The sequence below is a fragment of the Brachycentrus maculatus genome, unplaced genomic scaffold (assembly GCF_059751285.1).
Source record: "Brachycentrus maculatus isolate JH-2025_06_01 unplaced genomic scaffold, ASM5975128v1 h1tg000034l, whole genome shotgun sequence".
NCBI lineage: Eukaryota > Metazoa > Arthropoda > Insecta > Trichoptera > Brachycentridae > Brachycentrus > Brachycentrus maculatus.
The window spans coordinates 209,019-235,138 of NW_028280788.1; the positions used below are offsets into that span (position 1 = coordinate 209,019).

The 26,120-nt window shown below is 31.1% G+C and overlaps 1 protein-coding gene across 3 annotated transcripts; it reads left to right on the forward strand.

Moving 5' to 3' along the window:
- Nucleotides 1–1,538: 1,538 nt before the first annotated feature.
- Nucleotides 1,539–25,344, forward strand: LOC148312723 (facilitated trehalose transporter Tret1-like). 3 transcript variants are annotated; one of them, XM_088274524.1, is made up of 8 exons: nt 1,539–1,621; nt 19,359–19,514; nt 20,403–20,605; nt 21,336–21,522; nt 21,614–22,005; nt 22,967–23,078; nt 23,850–24,055; nt 25,181–25,344. In XM_088274524.1, exons 1-8 carry the CDS (start codon nt 1,576–1,578, stop codon nt 25,268–25,270), a joined length of 1,392 nt encoding a protein of 463 aa, XP_088130650.1. In that variant the 5' UTR covers nt 1,539–1,575; the 3' UTR covers nt 25,271–25,344. The 3 variants fall into 3 exon arrangements, with proteins under 3 accessions (XP_088130650.1, XP_088130658.1, XP_088130666.1); XM_088274532.1 differs by lacking the exon at nt 1,539–1,621 and adding an exon at nt 1,742–2,145; XM_088274540.1 differs by lacking the exon at nt 1,539–1,621 and adding an exon at nt 2,579–2,727.
- Nucleotides 25,345–26,120: the final 776 nt, after the last annotated feature.

Sequence of the window (26,120 nt, forward strand, 5' to 3'; positions counted from 1 at the left end):
ATAATAATTAGCATTGCATTGATTTACACTCATTATTTGGGACCATAAACTCAACCAGAGAACTTCAGTTATCTGCCATTATTTAGAGCTTTCGGAAATCATCAAACATCCAGAAGGTGAGAAAGTAAATTATTACTTTATTTTATTTTATTTCTGATTCCGTAATTTAAAAAAGAAGGATATTATAAGCACTACAGGGTGGCACAAATTGAATCACCCTATCAAAAAATATATAATTTTTTGCAAATGGCGTACGTCAATAATTTGACATTTGTGAACTAGACAGCAACATAAACAAATTGAAAAATCAGGCGCAAATCGCGCACTCCTTTCAACGTCATATATCAAAAAAGATGATTTTTCAGGAGATCGTTTTTAAAGATTAAAAATATAATACAATGTGTGTAATGTATATAATCATTAACAACCATTAGAAAAAATTAATGCGATATGAATACTGGATTAATTATTATGTGTTTTTTAAAATTTGCCCTTATATTAAAGATATATTTTAAATTTAATGTTTTACTTGGTAAATACCGCTGTTTCTTAAAATCCACTGTTACACGTGTTTTGATGATTTTTTAAAATCTATTTAAAATCTACGAAGGTCATTAGAAAAATAAGGGTCCCATATTTTTTTAAGTATACAGCTTTCCTCGGCATTATACATCATTTTAAAGCTTAAAACCTTCTCTATTATTCTACATAATCGCCGTTTCTGTCTAAACACTTTTTCAAGGGCTGCTCCAATTTTTGTATCTCTAATAGTCGAATGGAAGTGTTTTATTAATATCGTTTTATAGCAGACAATCTTATCGCAATAAATGGTAATATGACCATGAACTAAATATATATATATATATATATATATATATATATATATATATATATATATATATATATATATATATATATATATATATATATATGTATATATGATATCTTCCGCATCATTTACACGGTGTTTTAAAATGCGGAATGCATCAAAACACAAGTAACAGTGGATTTTAAGAAATAGCGGTATTTACCAAGTAAAACATTAAATTTAAATTTTATCTTTAATATAAGGGCAAATTTTAAAAAACACATATAATAATTAATCCAGTATTCATATCGCATTATTTTTTTAATGGTTGTTAATGATAATTGATGAATTCATCGGATTTATTTTTTAATGATTTTATTTTCTGCCGTTAAAAACATGTTACGTTAGAAAAATAATATTACAAACGTTATAAAAAAATTGTGTTTTTATAATTCACAAAAATAAATACAACCTGACTTTCGAACTTATTTAAATATTCATGTGAAGCTACAGTTTTAATCATTTAAAACCTTTTCATTTTCAGTTATCAAAGGCAGCGTTTTTCTCGCTTGGCGCCATTTTCCGCGTCTGTCAGATCTGGCGTTTAGCAAAAAGCGCGCCAAATCCTCGCGCGGTTCCTGGGCGGTGACGCACGAGCGCGGCCAATTATCTCGACCGATAGGCGGCCGATGGCAGCTGAGGCCGACGACAGGGCGGCAGTAGCGCATCTGTACCAGCCCGTGCTTCAGGCAGAGCGGAGGTACAACATGGAAGCGGGGCAAAAGTGGCGCCAGTACATGGCTGCCGGCGCAGGTACCTACCCCAATATTAATTTAACAGTACCTACTTTCGAATTGACAACCGCGCATATTTCGAAAAACGAAGGAAAATCGGGCTCTTTTGTTTATTTTAAAATTTTGAGCTGTCAAATTGCTTTTAAGCATTTTTTCATAAAAAGTTTACGGGATTTTTATTTTATGATATTGTTTACAGGGATTGTGATAAGTGTTTTATTGTGAATTAAACTAGTGTTTTATTCAGACAAAAATAACCGGATGTTTTGTTACGTAAATTCGATTTGATTTCAACGATTTTTTCAAAATAAATTTACCGTATTTCCATTTCAATATTGTTTACAAGCATTTTGAAAAGTGTTTTTACTGTGAATCGATTTTTTGTTTTATTCTGCCAACAATAACCGAATGTTTTGTTCCGAAAATTAGATTTGATTTCAACGATTTTTTCATAATAAGTTTACGGAATTTTTATTTTATGATATTGTTTACAAGGATTGTGAAGTGTTTTTTTATAGTGAATCAAATTTGTGTTTTATTCAGGTAAAAATAACTGAATGTTTTGTTACTAAAATTTTATTTGATGTCAACGATTTTTTCATGATAGGTTGGTTTACTCAATTTTTATTTTGATATTGTTTACAAGGATTGTTAAAAGTGTTTTATAGTGAATCAAATTTGTGTTTTATTCTGCCAAAAATAACCGAATGTTTTGTTACGAAAACTTGATTTCATTTTAACGATTTTTCAACACACAGATAAAATTGCGTAGATACTTTTAATTTTATGACCGATTTTTTCAGCCATTGTAAATAATGTTTCATTGTGAATTGAACTAGTCAAGTGTTTTATTTTGTTGTAACACATTCGAGTACGTGAATAATAAACAAATATTATCTACAGTAATATAATATAAATTATAAAATTCTTTGGTGATAACCTTTGTGATATATAGTAATAATTATGTAAAAAAACAGTATAGTGTGTAATAATGATTTATCGACAGTGTTAATTTATGTTAAAATCATTTTTTTATAAATATAAATTATTTAAAATTCCATAAATAAATAATAAATAGAAAAAATAATTGAATGTCGTTTTAAGGATAAAGAACCGACGTAACAGGTACGTACCATAATTATATTATATATTTTCATTCATTCAAACCCTTATCCGCATCCCAATGATGCATAGGGCACTGCATCATATAAACGCAGTGTTATCTTGATCGTAAACATATGAAGGAAAGGTGATCAGCCCGCCGCTTCAGGTACCAGTCCAGGGTAATATTGAAAAATATTATAGTGAAAAAATCACTTATATTTATTTGACCCCCCCTGGGAATCGAACCCGGGACCTCCAGAACGGTAGCCGAGCGTGCTGACCATTACACTACGGAGGCAGACTTATATATTATATATAGGGCACTGCACCGTATTGATGCAGTGTTAACTTAATCATTACTTACATGGAGGCAAGATCACTCCTGCGCCTTAGGAGCCAGTCCAGGGTAATATTAAATAAATATTAGAGGGTAGAATCACTAATTTTTATTTTTAACCCTCCTGAGATTCGGATCCAGGACCTACAGCACGAGTGTTATATTACCATACCACAAAGTTAACAATGCTTTTAATAAACAAAATATAATTATAATATACCATTACTAATATATGCGTTAAAATATTAACAATGAATGCATATACATGCTCACTCCTTTCAACAACGTCATATATAATAAAAAAATCGACACTTTTCAGTTGTGCATGTTTTCGGAATGCCCAGAAAATCTACTATATCCCAGCAAAAGCGGCATATTTTTAACTTAATATTTACCCGCTACAGGGCAGAAAGTGTAGTTTTTGCATTTTGAAGAAAAGGTATTGTTTAATTAATTTTTTAAATATACTAAATATTTTTCAAATGGAGAAAAAACATTCAGATTTTACCTAAAAAGATCTGTTGCACAGTAAAAAGTTCAATAAGTGGCTTGATATTTATTTTTAATACATACCATTATATTTTTAAACTTTAAAAACGATCTCCTGAAAAATTAAGTATTTTGATATATGACGATGAAAGGAGTGCGCGATTTGCGCCTGATTTTTCAATTTGTTTGTGTTGCTGTCTAGTTCACAAATGTCGAATATGATTGACGTACGCCATTTGCTAAAATTATATCATCTTTTGAAAGGGTGATTCATTTTGTGCCACCCTGTAGTGTTTATAATATCCTTTTTTTATAAATTAAGGAATCAGAAATAAATAAGTAGTTTTTGCATTTTGAAGAAAAGGTATTGTTTAAAAAAAAATTCAATACACACATATTTTTCAAATGGAGAAAAAACATTCAGGTTTTACCTAAAAAGATTTGTTGCATAGTAAAAAGTTCAATATTCATTTTGTCATATTTATTTTTAATACATTTCATTATATTTTTAAATTTTAAAAACGATCTCCTAAAAATCAAGTTTTTTTTTTGACGTTGTTGAAAGGAGCGAGCGATATATATGCAATTGTTTGTATATTGTAACAGTAAAAATATGTTGAAAATAACCTACAAGTCACTGCAATAAAAATAATTTCCTTATCCGCTATCTTCGGATTATCTGAAAGATATCTTATGTATTGTATTGTAATATTAAAATTTCATTGCTCAGATAATAAATAAATAATCTTCACGTATGCAATTCATATATGGTACATCATTTAGCACAATAGAGATGGGACTAATTGGTATTCGATAATTTTTCTCGGTTTATTTATATTTATTTATTTCCAGTTTAAGTTTTATGTCGAATTATAAAAAAAGGAGCTACAAATACGCGATTCTCAACAAGATTTTAACACACGTTTACGTGATTAGGTTTGAAGGATCGAATCCAAAAACCGAATTAAGTTACGATTTCATTTAAATAAATCGTTATCAATTCAGTTTTTTAATTCCATCGCCCATGTCTTAATCGAAATACCGTTTTTTTATGTCTTCTATAAATGATTTTACATGATAAAATAGTTATTGATATATTAAAGTAAAATAAACGTATATTATTTTTTAATTGTTAATTATAATTGATTTTCAACATCAGTCATTTAAAAAGTATAGGCTTTGCGGGTTAAACTTTTCTAAAAAAAATTGCTGGGATTAAAAGCCGGAACCCCAGAATAGCAGTCGAGCGTCTACCCAACTACGCCACGGCGCCTGCCGACTTTCTCGTAAAATGATCTATATTGTTCATTTTTGTTTGATATCTTGACATATCGCTCACTCCTGTCAACAACGTCATATATCAAAAAACTTGATTTTTCTGGAAATCGGTTTTAAAGTTAAAGAATATAATAAAATTTATTAAAAATAAATATCAAGCCACTTATTGAACTTTTTACTGTGCAACAGATCTTTTTAGGTAAAACCTGAATGTTTTTTTCCATTTGAAAAATATTTAGTAAATTTAAAAAAATTATTGAACAATACATTTTGCAAAAACATGCAAAAACAACACTTTCTGCCCTATGGCGGGTAAATATTAAATTAAAAATATGCCACTTTTGGTGGGATATAGTACATTTTCTGGGCATTCCGAAAACATGCACAACTGAAAATTTACGATTTTTGATATATGACGTTGTTGAAAGGAGTGAGCGATATTTTCACGATATTGAGAAGACAACATATATGGCGAAATTGGTTAGAAAAATGGTGCGAAAAAATTGGTAAAAAATATGGAGTTCTATTTTTTTAAAGTTTGCATAAATGTGAAATAAATTTATCTTTAAATAATTACTCTTAAATTATATCTCTTAAAAGTAATAATTTATAGTTTATTGTAATTGTTGTTGGGAATTGAAACATTCCCCACAAAGAATGCCGGTTTCACCTGTTTCAATTAGGATCCGAGAAGGTTAAATTCAAATCCAGTAACAATCACGTTTTTTTTATATTTTTTTTAACAAAGCCAAATAATCTATTACCTGTATGCATAAAAGTGAAAATGTTATTTTATTAAAAATCTTAAATCTCCATAGATAATTAACCAATTGCTTTTTAAAATTTTGACTCAACGTTTTTATGTACGCCTGTGACAGGTAAAAACAGTTTTTTTTAATACAATGGCAGCGCCATCCGTTGAAAGTAACGGCAACACACGCTATACGAAGCATTGATCATGGTAGACGGTGTGCTTCCTGACACCCGCTGTTATTTTTTAATTCATCATTTAAGTCACGCAAAAAATATTTAAAAAAAAAAAAACTTTTAAATGTTTTTTGCATGATTGTTTCATAGATATTATTTACATTGCTTCACAAACATTTTGAAATAGAACTTATTAAAAATGCACTTTCCTATTTTCTTCGTTTGCATTCAATCAGATTGAGCCATAGCAAAGCAAAATCGAATAAAGTCATTTTATTAAAAAAATTAAGTGAATAATATTTTTTTATATTTATTATAAATTTGTCCATCTGTCCGCCTCCGTAGTGTAATTGTCAGCACGCTCGGCTACCGTTCTGGAGGTCCCAGGTTCGATTCCCAGGGGGGGGTCAAATAAAGATAAGTGATTTTTTCACTGTAATATTTATTCAATATTACCCTGGACTGGTACCTGAAGCGGAGGGCTGATCACCTTTCCTTCATGTGTAAACGATCAAGATAACACTGCGTTTATATGAAGCAGTGCCCTATGCACCATTGGGTGCGGATAAGGGTTTTATTATTATATTATTATTATTATAAATTTGTCAAAATTTTTATATATGTATATTCAACATCTGGTTAGCACAGTTGTTAATATATATGCATTAAAATATAAATATTGTTTTCTGTAAATCGACAATGATAAGTCAATATTAGCTATCGCATTACAAATGTAAATATTTTTGATAAAATTTGTTGATAATCAATTCACATTCCATTCGAATCTGTTTACATTGACCAAATCGGATTGTGGTCTCGTTGCAGTATAATAAATTTCATGACAGAAGCTACGGTTCGATCCCCACTCTTTCACAATTCGATACAAATTTTTAAACAAGTCGGTTAGGCAGAAAGATAGCAAATAAGAATTATTTTTTATGTTTATAAATATATAATATATTTATCATAGAAAGTAAGTATTTATAAAAGCAAAAACGGCAAATTTTAGACGAATTAAAAAAAATATTTGAATAAATAACAGAGTGTTTATTGTAAAAAAGAAAAAAATAGCACAATACACAAGCATTCAGAAGTAGGTACTAGACGCAACTAACTGTAAACATGAAGAAACCTATCCATGCACCCTTAGATTTTGTAAATAATAAAATGTATGACTATTGTTCATGGCGCCGCTGCGGCGCCTAACGAGTGGAATTAGAATTTATGTGGCGCTGTAGCGGCGCCTCTCGATTGATAAGGGTTAAAAATTTATCAATAAGAAATAAATAATAAAATATTTTAAATTTAGTGGTTGAGTGAAATGTCAGAGTCCAAAGGCAATGGAATACAATGACTACAGTAAAAATATTTTCAATCATAAAACTCGAATAAACGATTAAATTACGATACAATAGGGAATATACGAGTAAAGTGATACAACGTCCAATTATTTTTTAATACTGTTCATGATAAAAACATCGATAAGATTTTCAAGTGCTACTGACCTAAACTAGGCTAGATACAACTGAGTCATGCCTATTTTTTACAAAAAAAATATAGTGTTTTAATTCAACCCCTTATATAACTATATCTTTATATATTTTTAGTGCTACTGATCTAAACTAGGCTACGTGTAACTCAGTCATGCCTTTTTAAAAAATATATATTATATTGTCTTTAAATTCAACCATTTATGTTTTTTTTATTTTTTTTTTACAAAATACATATTTAAATAATACAAAATAGTTGGTAAATATACTATACATTTCAAATATGACTTTTCTACCTCTCTAATAAAGTAGATACTTGTGTTTAGAGAAGGAATTCGTTTTACTTTTTTAAATAAACAAAGTAAATTTTAATTTTAATTAAAAATAAACAAAGTTAATTTAAAATTTAAAAAAATTCTTTGGTATGGAGTCTAGGTAGGGGTGAGTGCACTTCAGTTGTTTTTTTCTTTTAAAATATTTTTTTACCTACATACGTAAATGTTGCTGTTGTTCTACATCTGTGTAATATTAAATTATTACAAAATCAAGGGTTACGTGAAATTTGTAAATCAGTTGTTTTTTCTTTAAAAGTTTGTAAGAAATTGTGTTTTAATAAAGCACAAATGCTTTATTGAAAAACTCTTCAATTGTTGGTACATTAAGTTCTTTGTTGTACATTAAGTTTTGAAGGGTAAGTACTGGGCTTTTTAAGAATTATTTTTTGCAATTTTTTTTTAAATAATTGTGTATGATTTGAAATTTGTCCTATAAGCGCCTCCCCAGCCTATAACTCCATACTGCAGAATCGATTGTATTAACGCATAACAGACATACTATACATCAAGGGTGGCCAACCGCGGCCCGCAGAGCATTTCATTTTTTTTTAAGTATACATAAAACCATCAAAAGAACATTCCATTATGCGTAGTTCGTATCATATCCCATATATGGAAGTTTTTCGTTACAATTTCAAGACCCATATAATGGCGTCAAGTAGTAAAGACGTTGGACCAAAGAAGAGAAGAGTAACAAAAGAACTGAGAAGTTTTCTGATTATTTTTTGTTTTGCCTAACTCTAATTTAATAAATTTGTTCTCATTCTGATTGATTCTCATTTTCGTTGTATCTGGACTTGCACAGTTCTCTGTTGGACGCGAGTTGGACACAGTTCTCTCTTTCAGTGGAGGCCCGCCACATTTGTCATCAGACCATCTTGTCTGCGGCCTACCTACTGTTCTAGGCCTCCAATCAAGCACCTTCTTCGTCCATCTATCTTCGTCCATCTATCTTCGTCCACCTTCTTCGTCTATCTCATACATACGTGCCACATGACCTGCCCAGTTGCACTTTAGTTCCGCGATTCTTTGAGCCACATATCGCTCACTCCTTTCAATAACGTCATATATAAAAAAAAATAGCCAATTTTCAGTAGTGCGTGTTTTCGGAATACTCAGAAAATGTACTATATCCCAGCAAAAGAGGCATATTTTTAACTTAATATTTACCCGCTACAGGGCAGAAAGTGTTGTTTTTGCATTTTGAAGAAACGGTATTGTTTATTTTATTTTTTTTAAATGCTTAATATTTTTCAAATGGAGAAAAAACATTCAGGTCTTACCTAAAAAGATCTGATGCGCAGTAAAAAGTTCAATAAGTGGCTTGATATTTATTTTTAATGCATTTTATTACATTCTCAAACATTGAAAACGATCTCCTGAAATATATATTTTTTTTATATATGACGTTGTTGAAAGGAGTGGGCTATATGTTACCTTGGTCTTTTTTCTTATCCAAACATTGGTTTCAGTCCTGTGGTCATTTTAGGGTTAAAAAATAACCTGAAACATTTTGAAAGCTAATGAAGCTTGTGCATCACGAATGCATGTAATTTCTGGATTTTGTAAAGTCAGCGTTTAAATGCTACGTACTTGTATAAATACTTGTCAAAGTTCCAAAAACTACATCCACATAAATACACAAACATAAATTCACTGACTTGCATAAACAGTTAACACTCTAAATGTATTATCAAAACAAATTTATTTGTATTATTGTACTATAATTTGGCAAAATCCCCTAATTTTACTAGAATAGTACATCAGACAAACAACATGGGAATATCAAGCTTAACTCTTTGATTATATGTATTATCAAAACAAATTTAGTTGTATTATTATATTATAATTTGGCAAAATCCCCTAATTTTACTAGAATAGTGCATCAGATAAGCTAAGGAATGTCATGTAATGTAATGTTATATAAACATGGATTTTGTATGCATTCGTAGTGCAGTGAATTCCCGGGAGGTCCCGCTTTCTATTCTTAGGGGGGTCAAAATAATATAAGTGTGACATACTTTTATATTTATTAAATACCACCATGGACTGGTAATATTAAAAAAAACTCTCACTCAAAGTCGCGACACTTACCTACCACGGGACCACAACCCGACAAGTGCATTAGTATATTCATCATTGATTCGTCAGTCAATTTGTAGCAATATCTTTCCATTTTCAATTTAATTTTTAATTGGTGTATACCACTTTTTCTTAAAATCTATTGTGACATGTGTTTCGATGCATTTCGCATCATTTTCATACATCACACTGAGTTTGAAAATGATGCGGGACGCATCGAAACACGTGTCATATTAGATTTTAAGAAATGGTGGTAGTCACCAAGTGGATCCACATCTCTGATGTTTTCTTCAATCGTAAATTCCATACAGAAGTACACAATCGATTTTTTTAGACTTTTTATATTATAAACATCTTTAAATAAAATAAAATAATTTCATAGAGTATTGTTAATTTTATTTTTTGTATATTAAAAGCATCGTTAACTTTGTGATATGGTAATATAACACTCTCCTTATCATTCATCGTTTTAAGTGGTATTACACAAAGTGAACGACGAATGATAAGGAGAGCGTTATTGTTTATCGTTTAATCGTTATTTAATTGTCATTGAGTCGTTATTTAATTCGGTTTTTGCAATTCGATCTCCCACGTCCAATGAATTACGCAAAGTTAAATGATAAGATTTTTTTTCTGTTATAATTGAACAATATATTTTTGTGGTGTAATAGGCATAATAATATTTTTGGATATTTTATATAGCGGCATTTTCGAAAATACTATATAGCAACATGGCAAATGACTTTTATCCTTTGTGGTAAATGGCTTTGTTATATTATCAGCATAACTTAGATAGTACGTCGTTATCATTTTATCTGCGACATTATTATCTATGAATAATTTAATTATTTGTGGGCGGAATTCAAATTAATTGATTACAAATTTAAATAAAAATAAATAAATTTAAACTTTTCACAATTTGTTGGAGCTTAATTTTTTTTCGTTGTAATTATCCATCAATGTTTAAATCAGACTCTAATCAATTTTTTCCTCCTACGACTTATTTTTTTTAACAATTTTACATACTCGAATCGATTCTGTTAGGGTAAGCTGATAGATCAAAATGGTAATTATTTTTCGATAAGTCGTTGATCAAGCAAATAATACAGCAGCTTTTACACTCGCTGAAATAATCTATGCAATGTAAGTACCGATATAAAACAATAAAAAGGCAACATTTTGAGTGTGTCCAAATACTTGTTCATAAACCTTGATTTTCTTCACATATTTTTTTTTCTTTTTTTTGACATCTTAACATAGATGAAGAAAAATATTAAATCACGGGTTGAATGGTGAATGTTGCACATGTGCTAAGTGTTTAATTAACCAGCCTATGACAGGACATAAACTGAATAGTAACATATATTTAGTGATTTGGCGTTTGATTTGTAGAACTCCATTTTAATTTATGTATTATTTTTAAATCAAACACAGATTTTTTGAGTCTACTAAGTTGTATTTTATTAACATAAACACGTAAAAATTAATATTGTGAAAATTGTTTCGCCTTGTTAGGGCATTATCAAACGAGTGTTGAATGAATTGTCACAATATTAATTTTTAATGTGTTTTTGTTAATAAAATACAACTTAGTGGACTCAAAAAATCTATGTTTGATTTAAAATTAATAAATACATGAATGGTAATAATAAATTACGATAAAGCGCCATTTTAATAAAATACTACCTCAGAGGCGCTTCAAATACAAAGACTTTCATACTCCTTTTCATATATGTTAAGATATCAATTTAAAAATAAAATAAAAGCATATAAACTTATACAGGTATACTACAATAGTATATATGTTTATAACATACGCAATACGCATACCATTACATTCTTGCAATTATAACGAAACAATGAACCTTCGTACTTAGTGACCAAAATACGTTGTTTTGTCTATTTTAGACTTAATTTATACAAGACATTTATTTCACAATGCTTAATGCTGGCAAGTCGCCAAAAATGTCTAATTAGTTGAAAAAAATAGATTTCGTAAGGTTTAATTCACTATTCTGAAACGTATTCAAGCAAAATGCATTCAAAATTAATATAAAAATAATAATATCGGTATTTGCATTAAAAATTAATATTTATTGTGATTTGATAAACATGGACTATTTTATAAGAATTTCACTTGTATTGTTAAAATAACTAAATCTTAAATTTAAAAAAAAGGGAGGTACCTAAAAACAACTTTACTTTTAAAAAATTATCTTAAAAAAATCAATGTGTTTATTTGAAAAAAATCTGTTAAATAATCCAAATTATGGGCCCTCTTTCTTGTAACCCTTCTCTTCTATCTTCCAACCCTTACCGCACCCAATGGTGCATAGAACACTGCATTATATTGAAGGAGTGTAATCTTGATCGTTACTTGCATGAAAGTAAGGTGATCAGTTCTGCTTTTTAGCTACTAGTCCAGGGTTATATTTAATAAATGTTGGAGAGATTTCCCAAAATTTCCCAAATTTTCTCCCAAATAAATTAATTTTGTACCTGAAGTTTTCCTTTAGCTGTCTCGAAAATTCTCTAACAAGGCAGAACGACTAAAAACTCAGCGCAATAAAAATATACGTAGACTGTCGAAATTTACCATTTTAATGAGACCAGTTTTACCTTAGTAAATGAAGATTTTCTATATTTATTATTTACTTGTTGAAAAATACTCGAAAAAATAACAATATTTTTCTTCTGTACTTAATTCATCTTTGAATGAAAAATTGGGTTAATAATACGCTTTAAAAAACAGTTTTAAAAAGGACACACTCGATTCAAATGAGGAAACGTTCTCTGTGTAAGATCACTTAAATTTAAGTAGAGCGTTTAATTTACATGTTTAACTCGCATTTTGGGAAATTTAAACTGAGATAATCATTTATGTAACTGTTTGCAATTTTGTAATAAGCATAGACAAAATTTACCGCTTGTATAAAATTAAATAAAGAAACTGAACGCCAGAAACAAGGAGATAATAAATTAAACATGTTTCATCCGTAAATTCTATCTATGTATATGGATATCATATACGAAGAAGTTATTTTATTGGTTATCATGAAATGTATGAAAAAAAAATTCCCGAATTATTTGACATACGCTTACAGACGCCTGAAAATATAATTTTCAGGCGTCAATATAATTTCAAGGCGTTTTTGATTTCAACCATGGGCATACATAGCCCATGATTAAAATTCCAAATTGAATTGCTTTTTGGAAAGTAATTGACAAATTTCAAGCTAAGTGAATGGCATGGCTTTTGTATTCCTTTCTCATTAATAATCTTCATATATTAATCTTTATATATTAATCTTTATATATTAATAATCTGTTAAGATATCTAACTGCGGTGTATCTAATAAGACACATTAGTTTGTTTGTATGTTTGTAATAATTTCGAAGAAAGACTTATTTTTTTATGCAAAAACGGTGTATTAAAAAAAAAAATATGTACATGATTTTAAATGCTACCTGATTTTAGAGAAAATCAATTTGTGACTTAACGAATACTGGCCCTTAATGACATTATTTTTTTTATACACATTGCCTTGTAAAGTAAATAATGATTTTATTCAGTTCTGTACGAAATACCGCTTTGTTTTCCATTTTCACTACACTGAGTTGACGAAGAGCATGCTAGCAGATGTCATAATATGTGTCGGAGTATTTGATTTGAGCATGCTAAAAACCAGCATGTGTATACAGGCTAGAGAACATGTGTATCTGTATCTTTAGACCAGCGTTCGGGGAACCGGAGTAAATTATCCCAAATGGGGTAAAAATTAATTTTTTGGGGTAATAAGGAAATTTTTCTAGTTTGGTATTTTATACATGTTATCCTTATGCTTTCATTGTGCTATCCTTATCGAAACCTAATCATTTGTTCACTGTTCCTTTTATATATCAAGTACGTATGTTTAGTCATAAAACAAACTCTGAAGAGGGCAACAGGTTGTTGCCGAAACTAGTTGGTTTTTAATAAAAATGTGAGTGGATCAAAAAACAAAGTCTTTTTATTTATCAAAATAATATATCACTATGATCCACAAAGTTAATGCTTTCAATATTTAAAATATAATTCAGAAATCGATTAAATGCTGAAAACTATTCAAATTGCTCTTACATCAAAAAGTCCCAATTTTTAATTAATTGTATCAAACATGAAGCAACATCATTTCTCCAAAAACCGAAAAGAAAACCTGAAAACCTGATTTTTCGTTTGATGCAATTTGAGAATTTTATTTTGTTTGTCTATTAAATACTTATTATTTTCGTGAAAGTTTTTTTTCTTTTTCGTGTAAATTAATTCAATAAATAAATATTATTTTAAATGTACATTGTTTGTCTTCTTTTCAAAATGAGGGTAGGGGTGATATCGACTTACGCAAAAATATTTTGGGGTTAATGGTTAAAAAAGTTCACCGACCGCTGCTTTAGACTATTAATTACCCCATCACTGCTTGTTGCCCTGGTCTGTACCACGTTTGTTCTCAAACCTTGTATGGACAGTACGTGCCAGCAGCAGTAAATGGGGCATGTCGTCTGGACAGTGTCTTGTTTGCATGTCTCGCAGTGTGTGGTATTCACACACGCGCCCTCGACACCTTTGTCCGTATTTCGTTTTGCCTCGGTTGCACTCGCCATGCGAATTATGAATGGACACATACTCGATCATATCGACATATCCTCATGACCATTTCAGCTATACTATTTATCGATTTTGCATTAACTCTGCAGAATAAGAAAACGATTTCAAAATAAAAATAAAACAGCTCTATATTATGATAAAATAATAATAAAACCCTTATCCGCGCCCCTATAGTGCAAAGGGGACTGCTTCATATAAACGCAGTGTTACCTTGATCGTTTACACATGAAGGAAAGGTGATCAGCCCTCCGCTTCAGGTACCAGTCCAGGGTAATATTGAATAAATATTGCAGTGAAAAAATCACTTATATTTATTTGACCCCCCCCCCTGGGAATCGAACCCGGGACCTCCAGAACGGTAGCCGAGCGTGCTGACCATTACACTACGGAGGCGGACATTCAGCTCATCAGCTCTACGAACATGATACTATCAACAACAACAAAAAAAAGAAGAAAAAAGACTCTCTCCAAGAACAAGAGCTCATTATCTTTTTTGGAGAGGCTTAGCGCAACTAATATTATAAGATTGTATTATGTAGAAATTTTACAAAGTATATAATTTAAAAAAAATATTTATATAAACATATATATATATATATATATATATATATATATATATATATATATATATATATATATATATATATATATATATATATGTATGTATGTATATATATATAAATATATATATATATATATATATATATATATATATATATATATATATATATATGTGTGTATATATATACATATATTTATACATTTAATGTTAACACGAATTATTTACAAAAAAAAAACTTCAGAATCGCCTATCTCACAGCCTGGTGCAGTGGTCGGCAATCTTGTTAAAGCCAAGGAACCAAACATGCATATTACAACGATTAAAAAATTCTTGAGAGTCAAATGTGTTTGCAATTCTAGTACACCTGTATTATAATTTTAGACCTTTTCAAATTATGGGTACACCAAATATAACTCCATTTCACACTTCGCTCACTCCTTTCAACAACGCCAAATATAAAAAAAACTTGATTTTTCAGGAGAACGTTTTTAAAGTTAAAATATAATACAATGTAATGAAAATAAACATCAAGCCACTTATTGAACTTTTTACTGTGCAACAGATCTTTTTAGGTTAAACCTACCTTTTTTTCTCCATTTAAAAAATATTAAGTATATTTAAAAAAATAAATAAACAATACCTTTTCTTCAAAATCCAAAAACAACACTTTCTGCCCTGTAGCGGGTACATATTAAGTTAAAAACATGCCTCTTTTGCTGGGATATAGTACATTTTCTGGGCACTCCGAAAACATGCACAACTGAAAATTGACGATTTTTGATTTATGACGTTCTTAAAAGGAGTGAGCGACTAATTTATTTCTTTGCATCTCTTTTGAAAGATCAAGACAGATTTGTTTATTATGTACATAAATATACATAAAATTACATAGTCAACTAATATTATTATTTGATAACAACTATATTATTGTTATTATGAAAATAACAATAATTTAGATGATTTTTACCTTGACAGCAAAAAAATTAACAATGCAAAGGTAAAGAGGTAATTACTGTTCTCGCTAATGATTGACACTGACAATGAACTGAGATTTTTTAATCTTTTAACATTTAAGCACTGTTATAAAGTTGTAACCTTGTATAAAACCATAAAAATATGCTTGGAAATTTCGACACAACGTTGCATTCCAATACGCCCGTGCTTTTGTATACGAGTATTTGAGATAGGTGTATTTACCTGTGACATATTTTTAACTGTTTTTTAACTTTTGACACACTTTTTTTTACCGCTATGGCAGCGCCATGTGTTGAATGTAACAGTGATACACAAAATATAAAGTATTGATAGCTGACCGCAATTTTTTTGGCACATACTAAAATATTTTACAATAAGAAGCATTGTGAAATTAAACATATTAGAAATGTATGATTTCTGTTTTTTTCTTTTCCATTTAACCAGACTCAGCCACTCCATGGCGTGCCTAGGTGTAGCAAGTAAATTATAAAATAACAAATAAATATCCTTTTCTACTTTTTTTACCTACTTTACCAACTACAAACCGGGTTTTTTACTAACCACAGACCGGGTTTAATCGTTACCGACAATATCGTTGTTGTTTTATTATAATATAACACATTTCAAATTTTTTAGGTAACTTTAATACAAGTTAACCATATGTATATTTGTCCGCCTTCGTGGTAGTAAGCGCGTTTGGCTACCGTTCCAGCGGTCCCAGGTTCGATTCCCAAAGGGGCCAATATGGGTGATTTTCACTCTTTTATTTATTTAGTGACATTCTGGACGCAGCGCTGATCGCCTTGCCGTCGTGCAGTTAACGAACAAGATAACACTGTGTCGGTACGATGCAATGCCCTTTGCACCATTGGGCGCGAATTAGAAGAAGAAGAAACATGCGATACGATTATCCAGTCGAGTCTGGATTTCTCAACAGGTCTGATCTGATCACCTTCATGCAATTAACGATCAAGATAACACTGTTTCGATACGATGCAGTGTCCTATGCACCATTGGGTGCGGATTTCTCAACAGGTCATAAAAGTGCAATATTGTATTTTAAAAGGAAGAACTTTCCTATGCGCATAGTTTGCAGACGGTATTCTCGAAGGCGGTTTGCATGGTAAGAGAACATTCACATCATCAGATGTCAGACGAGACGGAAGGAAAAGATTATCATTTGTAGTGAATAGGTGTGCAGACTTTACGGGCAGCGAATTTCAAACTTTAAACTTTTATTTATTTTTTTACAAAAATGTTAGTAATATTAGTACGAGTATACAGGCTGTCCCATAATCCAACGTATTTCTTTCAAAGGATGTTAGGCCAGCGTATGACTCACCAAAAAATAAAAATATGACCTCAGTAATACCTTGGATTATATTCATATATTGACATGTCGAGTCCCCCTGACGTTGAATATCACTTGTGAGAATGTGTCTATATATATACAGGGTGTCCCATATTCCTTTTAAGGTTTGTGAGGTCACCAAAAAATGAAAATATGACCTCCGTAAAAGTGCCTTAGTTTTCCAGATATTTCCACTTTTATGAATTTCCCGAACATCTACGCCTTGGATCAGTTTTTGACTGTCACTTTTTTAAATTTTCATATTTTAGGATTTCAATTTTTCATGTTTGTGAGTGGTATAATAGTATAATAGTATTTTTCTTTTCTTTTATATATTTTTTATAAGATTTACTTGTAATAGGTATTATTTTTTTAAGAATTTTGAAATCTTCTTTTTGTTATTAAAAAACACAGTGTAATACTGTCGCAGATTTGTAATATTAGACATATAATTACCATAACAGCACATCGGCTGACCAAATTTAAAACACAGTAAGGGACATTTTTTTGTAGTAGGTTTTTTTTGCATTTTTGGACTAAGTAGAGTCTACTTAGTCCATAAATGCAAAAAAAAACCTGATACAAAAAAATGTCCCTTACTGTGTTTTAAATTTAGACAGCCGACATGTTGAGCCATTTATTTTGAAAGTGGCATAAATCTTTTTTTGGCATTAGCAACGTCTAAATTTTAAAATGTTTAGCGGTTATTTTAAAAATAAAAACATTATAATATTCTCAATATTATTAATATTTAAAGCATTTACTTTGTGGTTAGTCATTTTTACTTATTTTTTTTTTTATACAAAAATGTTAATAAAATTAGTATATAACCACTCACCGAGATTTTTACGTCTACCGGTTTCGAGACGTACCCGTCTCTTCGTCAGGACAATCACTAACACAGCATGCAAACAATACTATCCTTCACCACCATAGCACCTATAGCTATGATGGTGAAGGGTAGTATTGTTTGCATGCTGTGTTAGTGATTGTCCTGACGAAGAGACGGGTACGTCTCGAAACGGGTAGACGTAAAAATCTCGGTGAGTGGTTATATACTAATTTTATTAACATTTTTGTAAAAAAAAAAAAATAATAAAAACATTATTTTTAAATTGAAGTTAGTTCAATCTATTATTGATAATGGCTTTTATTTTACACAGTTTGAGAATTGTATTCTCTAATAGAGTTGGTAGTTGTGTATAGTACGTCTGGAAGCGTGGCTTCCTGCAATAATAGTCTTGACCAATTGTAGCGCCGCATAGCCAAGTAATTGAATGTTAGCTCAAGCCTTGTCATCTATTCAGAACCTACACAGCTATGTGGACACTTTTTACAGCACTAAGTAATCCAAACATGCCACCTGACCTATTCCACTAAACCAGCGGTCGCCAAACTCATTAGTCAGAACTATCAGCAGTATACACAAGGATTCTGATTTCAAGATATTAATTGATTTCTGTTATTTTCAATTAATGTTTTACTTAGTGAATACCACTATTTCTTAAAATCTACTGTGACAACCTTCAACTCTTCAACCTTCAACGTCCCAAGGAACTCTAAAATTTAGAATTAGCTTCACATACGGTGTTTGAAAATGATGCGGAATGCATCGAGACATGTCGCTCACTCCTTTCAAGAACGTCATAAATCAAAAAACTCGATTTTTCAGGAGAACGTTTTTAAAGTTTAAAAATATAACACAATGTATTAAAAATAAATATCAAGCCACTTTTTGAACTTTTTACTATGCAACACATCTTTTTACGTAAAACCTGAGGGTTTTTCGACCATTTGAAAAATATTTAGCATATTTAAAAAAAATAATTAAACAAAACCTTTTCTTCAAAATGCAAAAACATTTTCTGCCCTGTAGCGGGTAAATATTAAGTTAAAAATATGCCTCTTTTGCTAGGATATAGTACATTTTTTGGGCATTCCGAAAACATGCACAACTGAAAATTGACGATTTTTGATTTATGACGTTCTTGAAAGGAGTGAGCGATGTGTCACAGTAGATTTTAAGAAATAGTGGTATTTACTAAGTAAAACATCAATTAAAAATGGATAGATTTTACCACAAAGCGACTGCCGAATCAATAAATGAAATGATTTCTGTTAATTCACGTATCTTCGATGTGGAAGACTTCTTCAATATATTGTGTACCCCTTTATTTGCAGCTAATCTCGGAATATTAGCAGTAGGTTTGTGTATGGGCTGGACTTCACCAACTCTCCCGAAACTAAAGGACAACAGCACGACACCGTTGGACGACGTTATCACAGCAGACCAAGAATCATGGATCGGCTCCCTAATCACTGTCGGAGCGGCGGTCGGTGAGTTTTTTTTTTCATTAAAGCAAGTATGGCAAGGTTTCTACAAACAAAATATCATCAAATATGATTCACCTAACATGCTAAATAAAATTTAAAAAATACATTGACATATCGCTCACTCCATTCAACAACGTCATTTATCAAAAAACTTGATTTTTCAGGAAAAAGTTTTTAAAGTTCAAAAATATAACACCATGTATTAAAAATAAATATGAAGTCACTTATTGAACTTTTTACTATGCAACAGATCTTTTAAGGTAAAACCTGAATGTTTTTTCTCCATTTGAAAAATATTTAATATATTTAAAAAAAAAAATTGAACAATACCTTTTCTTCAAAATCCTAAAACAACACTTTCTGCCCAGTAGCGGGTAAATATATGTAAGTTAAAAATATGCCGCTTTTGCTGAGATATAGTACATTTTCTAGGCATTCCGAAAACATGCACAACTGAAAATTGTCGATTTTTGATATATGACGTTGTTGAAAGGAGTGAGCGATATCTGAAAATCTGAGAAGTCAACCCTTCGCAATTTGATCTAAAATCCTAAAATCATTCACCGATGGAAACATTGCATTCAAATACGCGCGCTTTTTTTATATATAAGTATCTACAATATAAATAAAGATGCAATTTTTAATTTGTCAAAAACTTACTATAAATCTTCTAAAGTTATTCACCGATTGCTTTGAAATATGGACACAACGTTGCATTCAAATACGTGCGTGTTTTGAAACACGGCGGTAAAAAAACATGTATTGTTTACCACAGTGACAGCGCAATCTCGAACGCTACACCAACATACGCACGCTGGCCACATTGCTCATGGCAGACAGCTTGCTTCTTAAGACCTGCTGACATAGTTGACAATGTTTGTATATTTCCAGGACCTCTGTACAGCGGAGTGGCGGCGGACATGTTCGGAAGAAGGCTGACCATCCTGTCGAGTGCCATTCCGCTGATAGTGGGCTGGGTGCTGGTAGCGACAGCCAAGCAGGTCGGCCAACTGTATGCGGCTAGGATCATCTGGGGACTCGCTGTAGGACAACTCTTTACTTGTGTCCCAATGTATGTCGGTGAAATCGCTGAGGTAATCTAATAGTATGGTCCTTTATGCTCTAGTGTTTAAAAAATATAGTTCTTCTTTTTTCATCCTTCCAGAATGATCTAGTGTTTATACGGGCGCCGTGGCGTAGTTGGGTAGAAGCTTTTTTTTTTTTTTTAGATGGGAATTGCATTTATTATTTACCTTGCTTATTATGTACAAGGTTTATAGATCATTTAGTGGATTTTTGTTTCTTCTAGCTAATTAAATATGTTTTTGTTTGAATCTGTGTTGGGAACAGGAGGGATCATCTAGTGTGGGTCAAATAGGAACTTCTCTGCATTTGCTCATTGCTGGGAGGAAACCACGTAAAACTCCTCAGGAGAAGGCGGACTGTTGACTGTCATCAGCAGACCTTCCGTTCCACTAGAAGAGGGTTCGGCATTTTGTGTCCTACTTTGGTTTATGTTACCAATGTCCTTCACTATTTTTATAATGAGTTGGGTAGAAGCTAGACTGCGAAACTGGCGTCGCGAGTTCGATTCCCGCGAAGTGCAAAATTAATTCAAGAAAGATTTATTTTCAATTGGTCTGGGTATTTGTAATGTATTTTTCACATTTACCTATCCTTACCATCCTACCTGCAACCTACTTTGCCGGTTATTCCTTTAAACAAAAAAGGAGAAAAAAAGTACATATATTTAGATATTTTTCGGACAATCTGGGTGTGATGTGATAAAGAACATGATATATGTTAAACTTTATACCATTTCAGGACGATGTTCGCGGCGCCTTGGGTTCATTTTTGCAAATGTTTATTGTAGTTGGGTTCCTCTTAGCATACGCCATTGGACCATATGTATCCTACTTCGCTCTGAGTATAATCTCCATCGTGCCAGTCGTGATATTCATGGTAGTGTTCTTCTTCATGCCTGACAGCCCTAGCTATCTCATCAAAAAGGGTGATTACAATTTATTGATTTATCTTGAATGCAGAGTTATGTTACAGATCGAAACAATTGCATACTTAATATGGATTTCTTCGTATTTCAGGTCGTAAAGAGGATGCTATTGTCGCCCTTCAAAAACTGCGTGGCAAATCGAAAAGTGGCGTCCAACAGGAACTCGATGATCTCCAAGCTAGTCAGGACGACAATACTCAGAAGGCATCCTTCAGCGATCTGTGGACGTCCAAAGGAAACTTCAAGGCACTGTACCTAGCCTGCGGCCTTGTGACATTCCAGCAGTTGTCTGGCATCAACGTCGTTTTGTTCTACATGGAAACAATCTTCGACAAGGCCGGGACAACCTTGGAACCAGCTATCTCTACCATCATCATCGGAGTGGTCCAAGTTTTGGCCAGTTCGGTGACTCCGTTTGTTGTGGATAGACTCGGAAGAAAACTTCTTCTCAACATATCTGCTATCGGAATGACATTTGCTTTGGTAATTATAATGTTGCATCATCTCTTGCATTCTATTAATTCAATCATCAAAGAGCTCCACGCGAAAGATCACTGTTTATATGTTAACTGTGATACACTCTCCAATACTTTTTGAGATTTTTGATACTCGAAGAAGTATGAAAATGACAAATAGAGTGTGAAGTATGAAAAATATTAACAATATGGAGCGATCCATAACAAACAAAAGTTAACTCTTCAGGGCTTTTTTTGGGATGAGAGTTGCATTTATTATATACCTTGCTTATTTTATACTAGGTTTATAAATCATTGAATGGATTTTTGTTTCTTCAAGCTATTTTTTCAAATATTATTTTGAGAAATAAAAAGACTTTGTTTTTTGATCCACTCACATTTTTACTAACCAACTAGTTTCGGCAACAACCTATTTCCCTCTTCAGGGTTAATTCATGTCAGAAATTAAACCCTGAAGAGGGCAACAGGTTGTTGCCGAAACTAATTGGTTAATAAAAATGTGAGTGGATAAAAAAAAACAAAGTCTTTTTATTTTTCAAAATAATATATCAATATGATCCAAAAAGTTAATGCTTTCAATGTTAAAAACATATTTTTTTAATTCAAATCTGCGTTGGGAACAGGAGGGATAACCTAGTGTGGGCCAATCAAGATCTTCTCAGCATTTGCTCATTGCTAAGAGAAAACAACGTAAAACTTCTGGTGACTGTCGTCAACAGACCTTTCGTTCCACTAGAAGAGGGTTTGGCATTTTGTGTCCTAGCTTGGTTTATGGCAACGATATCCTTCACTATTCTTATCATGTATACCAACTTCTCAGAGCTGGAAAAGGCAGCTTAAGATTGGAATCCATCTACCAAACAGGCTACAATAGTGTAACCTATCATCCAGTTATAAAACAGGGTCTTAAAGATTTGAATCAAATAATGATGAAAACCTTTTACCAACATATGTATATATTTTTACAGGGTCTTCTCGGGCTCTTTTTCATCCTGGACAACTACGACAGTCCTGCTGTGGAGTACATATCCTGGCTGCCTATAGCTGCCCTTGTACTCTTCATGTGTGTGTACTGTATAGGTAAGTTTTTTTTTGGTTTTATATATATTTTTAATAAAATTTCCTTCGTCTTTAGCCTTCTGCCTGCACTGCTGGATAAAAGCCTCTTCCAAATCCTTTCATTTTTTTGGTTGGTTTCTGCTGCAGCTATGTCGTCAGACCATATTTTTTGAGGTCTTTCGACACCTCTTTTTTTCTCCCAAAGTCTCCATCTTAAAATTTTAGTGGTCCATCTTGTGGGGTCTTGTCTCGCAACATGTTCTGCTCATTGCCACTTGAGTCTTGCTACCAGATCCATGATATCCGCTATTCTGGTTTTGCTCCTAATTTCTTCATTTCTTATTTTATATCTTAGGCTTGTACCAAGCATGGATAAAGATCCAGAAAGAAAATCTAGAAAGATCTAGAAAGCTATGGATCGATGTGTGCATTTGAGCTTCTCTACATTTCTTTTTGTCAGAACTATGGTCTCTAACGCATATCGCTTGATTTTCCAGGAGAACGTTTTTAAAGTTTAAAAATATAATGAAATGTATTAAAAATAAATATAAGCCACTTATTGAACTTTTTACTGTGCAATAGATCTTTTTAGAAAAAACCTGAAGATTTTTCTCCATTTGAAAAATATTTTGCATATTTAAAAAAAAAAATAAACAATACCTTTTCTTCAAAATACAAAAACAACACTTTCTGTAGATGTAGTAAATTAAGTGTATAAAATAGTTTAAATTATGTAATATAAGCTAACTTAAGAAATAATAATAAAAAAATAATGAGTCTGACTTGTTACAGGGTTCGGACCCCTTCCCTGGGCTGTGATCGGGGAGCTGCTGGACCCCAGCATCAAGTCTTTGGTTTCCACCATCGCCACGACCGTCTGTTGGGTGATTGGCTTCCTCATCACCAAGTTCTTCGGGGCCATTGGCGACGCTCTCGGAATGCATTTTGCCTTCTGGATATTCGGGATATTCACGATCATCGCTTTCTTCTTCGTCCAGGTAACTCATGGTTAATTTTTATGTTTTATCCTGTCCGGAAGTATGGACGTAAATGAACGTCAGTGCGAATTGTCCTTAAAGGAGTATCGACGTTAATGAACGTCGAAGTCCGTCTGTCAGCTGGTATGATGTAACATGTATAGCAATGACATCTGTGGATACTTGTGTGTAATTTTGTCATAATTGAAAAATATTTCGAATAGGTGTTTTTTTTATTTAATTATTTTGACATAATTTCTATCTTCATAATACATACAAGTCTGGGCATTTACGGGGCTGACGACCACATTATTATTTATCTTTGATATCGCTCCTTTCAAGAACGTCATAAATCAAAATACTTAATTTTTCAGGAGAACGTTTTTAAAGTTTAAAAATATAATACAATTTATTAAAAATAAATATCAAGCCACTCATTGAACTTTTTACTGTGCAACAGATCTTTTTAGGAAAACCTGAAGGTTTTTTCTCCATTTAAAAAATATTAAGTATAGGTAAAAAAATAATTAATTTTCTTCAAAATGTAAAAATAACACTTTCTGTCCTGTAGCGGGTAAATATTAAGTTAAAAATATGCCTCTTTTGCTGGGATACAGTACATTTTTTGGGCATTCAGAAAACATGCTTAGCTGAAAATTGACGATTTTTGATTTATGACGTTCTTGAAAGGAGTGAGCGATATGTCAACGAATATTATGAAAATAACTCAATAACTCCTATAATGGGAGATAATCCAGATTCATGAATAAGTTTTATATTATCCACTGACACTTCGTGATGGAATTGCATTTTTAATATATTATTAGATTAAAACCAATATTTTTAGCTTTTCCACTTCATTTTTATTTGACCAGCGACCGGGTTTCGTCGTTACCGACATCATCAGACTGGTGGGGAGGCTATACAAATTGTTATGTTATATTGTATTGTTTTATATATGTCGGTATGTCTATGATGTCGGTAACGACGAAACCCGGTCGCTGGTCAAAAAGCTAAAAATATTGGTTTTAATCTAATAATATATTATGAATAAGTATTTGGACACACTAAAAAATATTGTAAAAAAATCTTTATGTTTCTCGAGGCCAAAGTAGGATTTTTCAAATGTGATTATTTTTCTTCCAGTTCCTACTTCCTGAGACCAAAGGGAAGAGTCTCCAGGAGATTCAAGACATTCTCAACAATAGGAAGACCTCGGTCGCAGAGAAGTCGTAGACGGGTTTGGCAGTAAGTACTGGTTTACATTGCAACCGAACCGAACGTTGAACTGAAATTTTGTAAAACAAAAACATTCAACTAACGTTATCATAATTAGATCATCCTATAGTATATTGGATATATAAAAAAAAACAAGCTTCGTTATGTACTCACACATATTTTTGGTACTATTATTTCAACCGGTTTATCAATCCCCGAAGAACACAAGGAATCGACCGAAAAAGAAATTGTGTTTAAAAAACACTTTTTTGTGTTTTATTTATTTTATAAAGTTTGTAAAATATACCAAAAAGTATCAGCAAAATACGTACATTTTTTCTAATTGTTTATTTATTTTAATATAGTATTTATTTATTGTATAATTACTTAAATTTGTACGTTTGTGCTCTATTGTATCGGCATTTTTTTTAAAAATCAAGTGTAATGTAAAAAGAATGTGCTAATGGAGTAGTCCTTTTATAGACTAATTATTTTAAATGTATTATACTGCTTAATATATATATATATATATATATATATATATATATATATATATATATATATATATATATATATATATATATATATATATATATATATATATATATATATATATATATATATATATATATATATATATATATATATATATATATATATATATATATATATATATATATATATATATATATATATATATATATATATATATATATATATATATATATATATATATATATATATATATATATATATATATATATATATATATATATATATATATATATATATATATATATATATATATATATATATATATATATATATATATATATATATATATATATATATTTATAAAATAAGATAA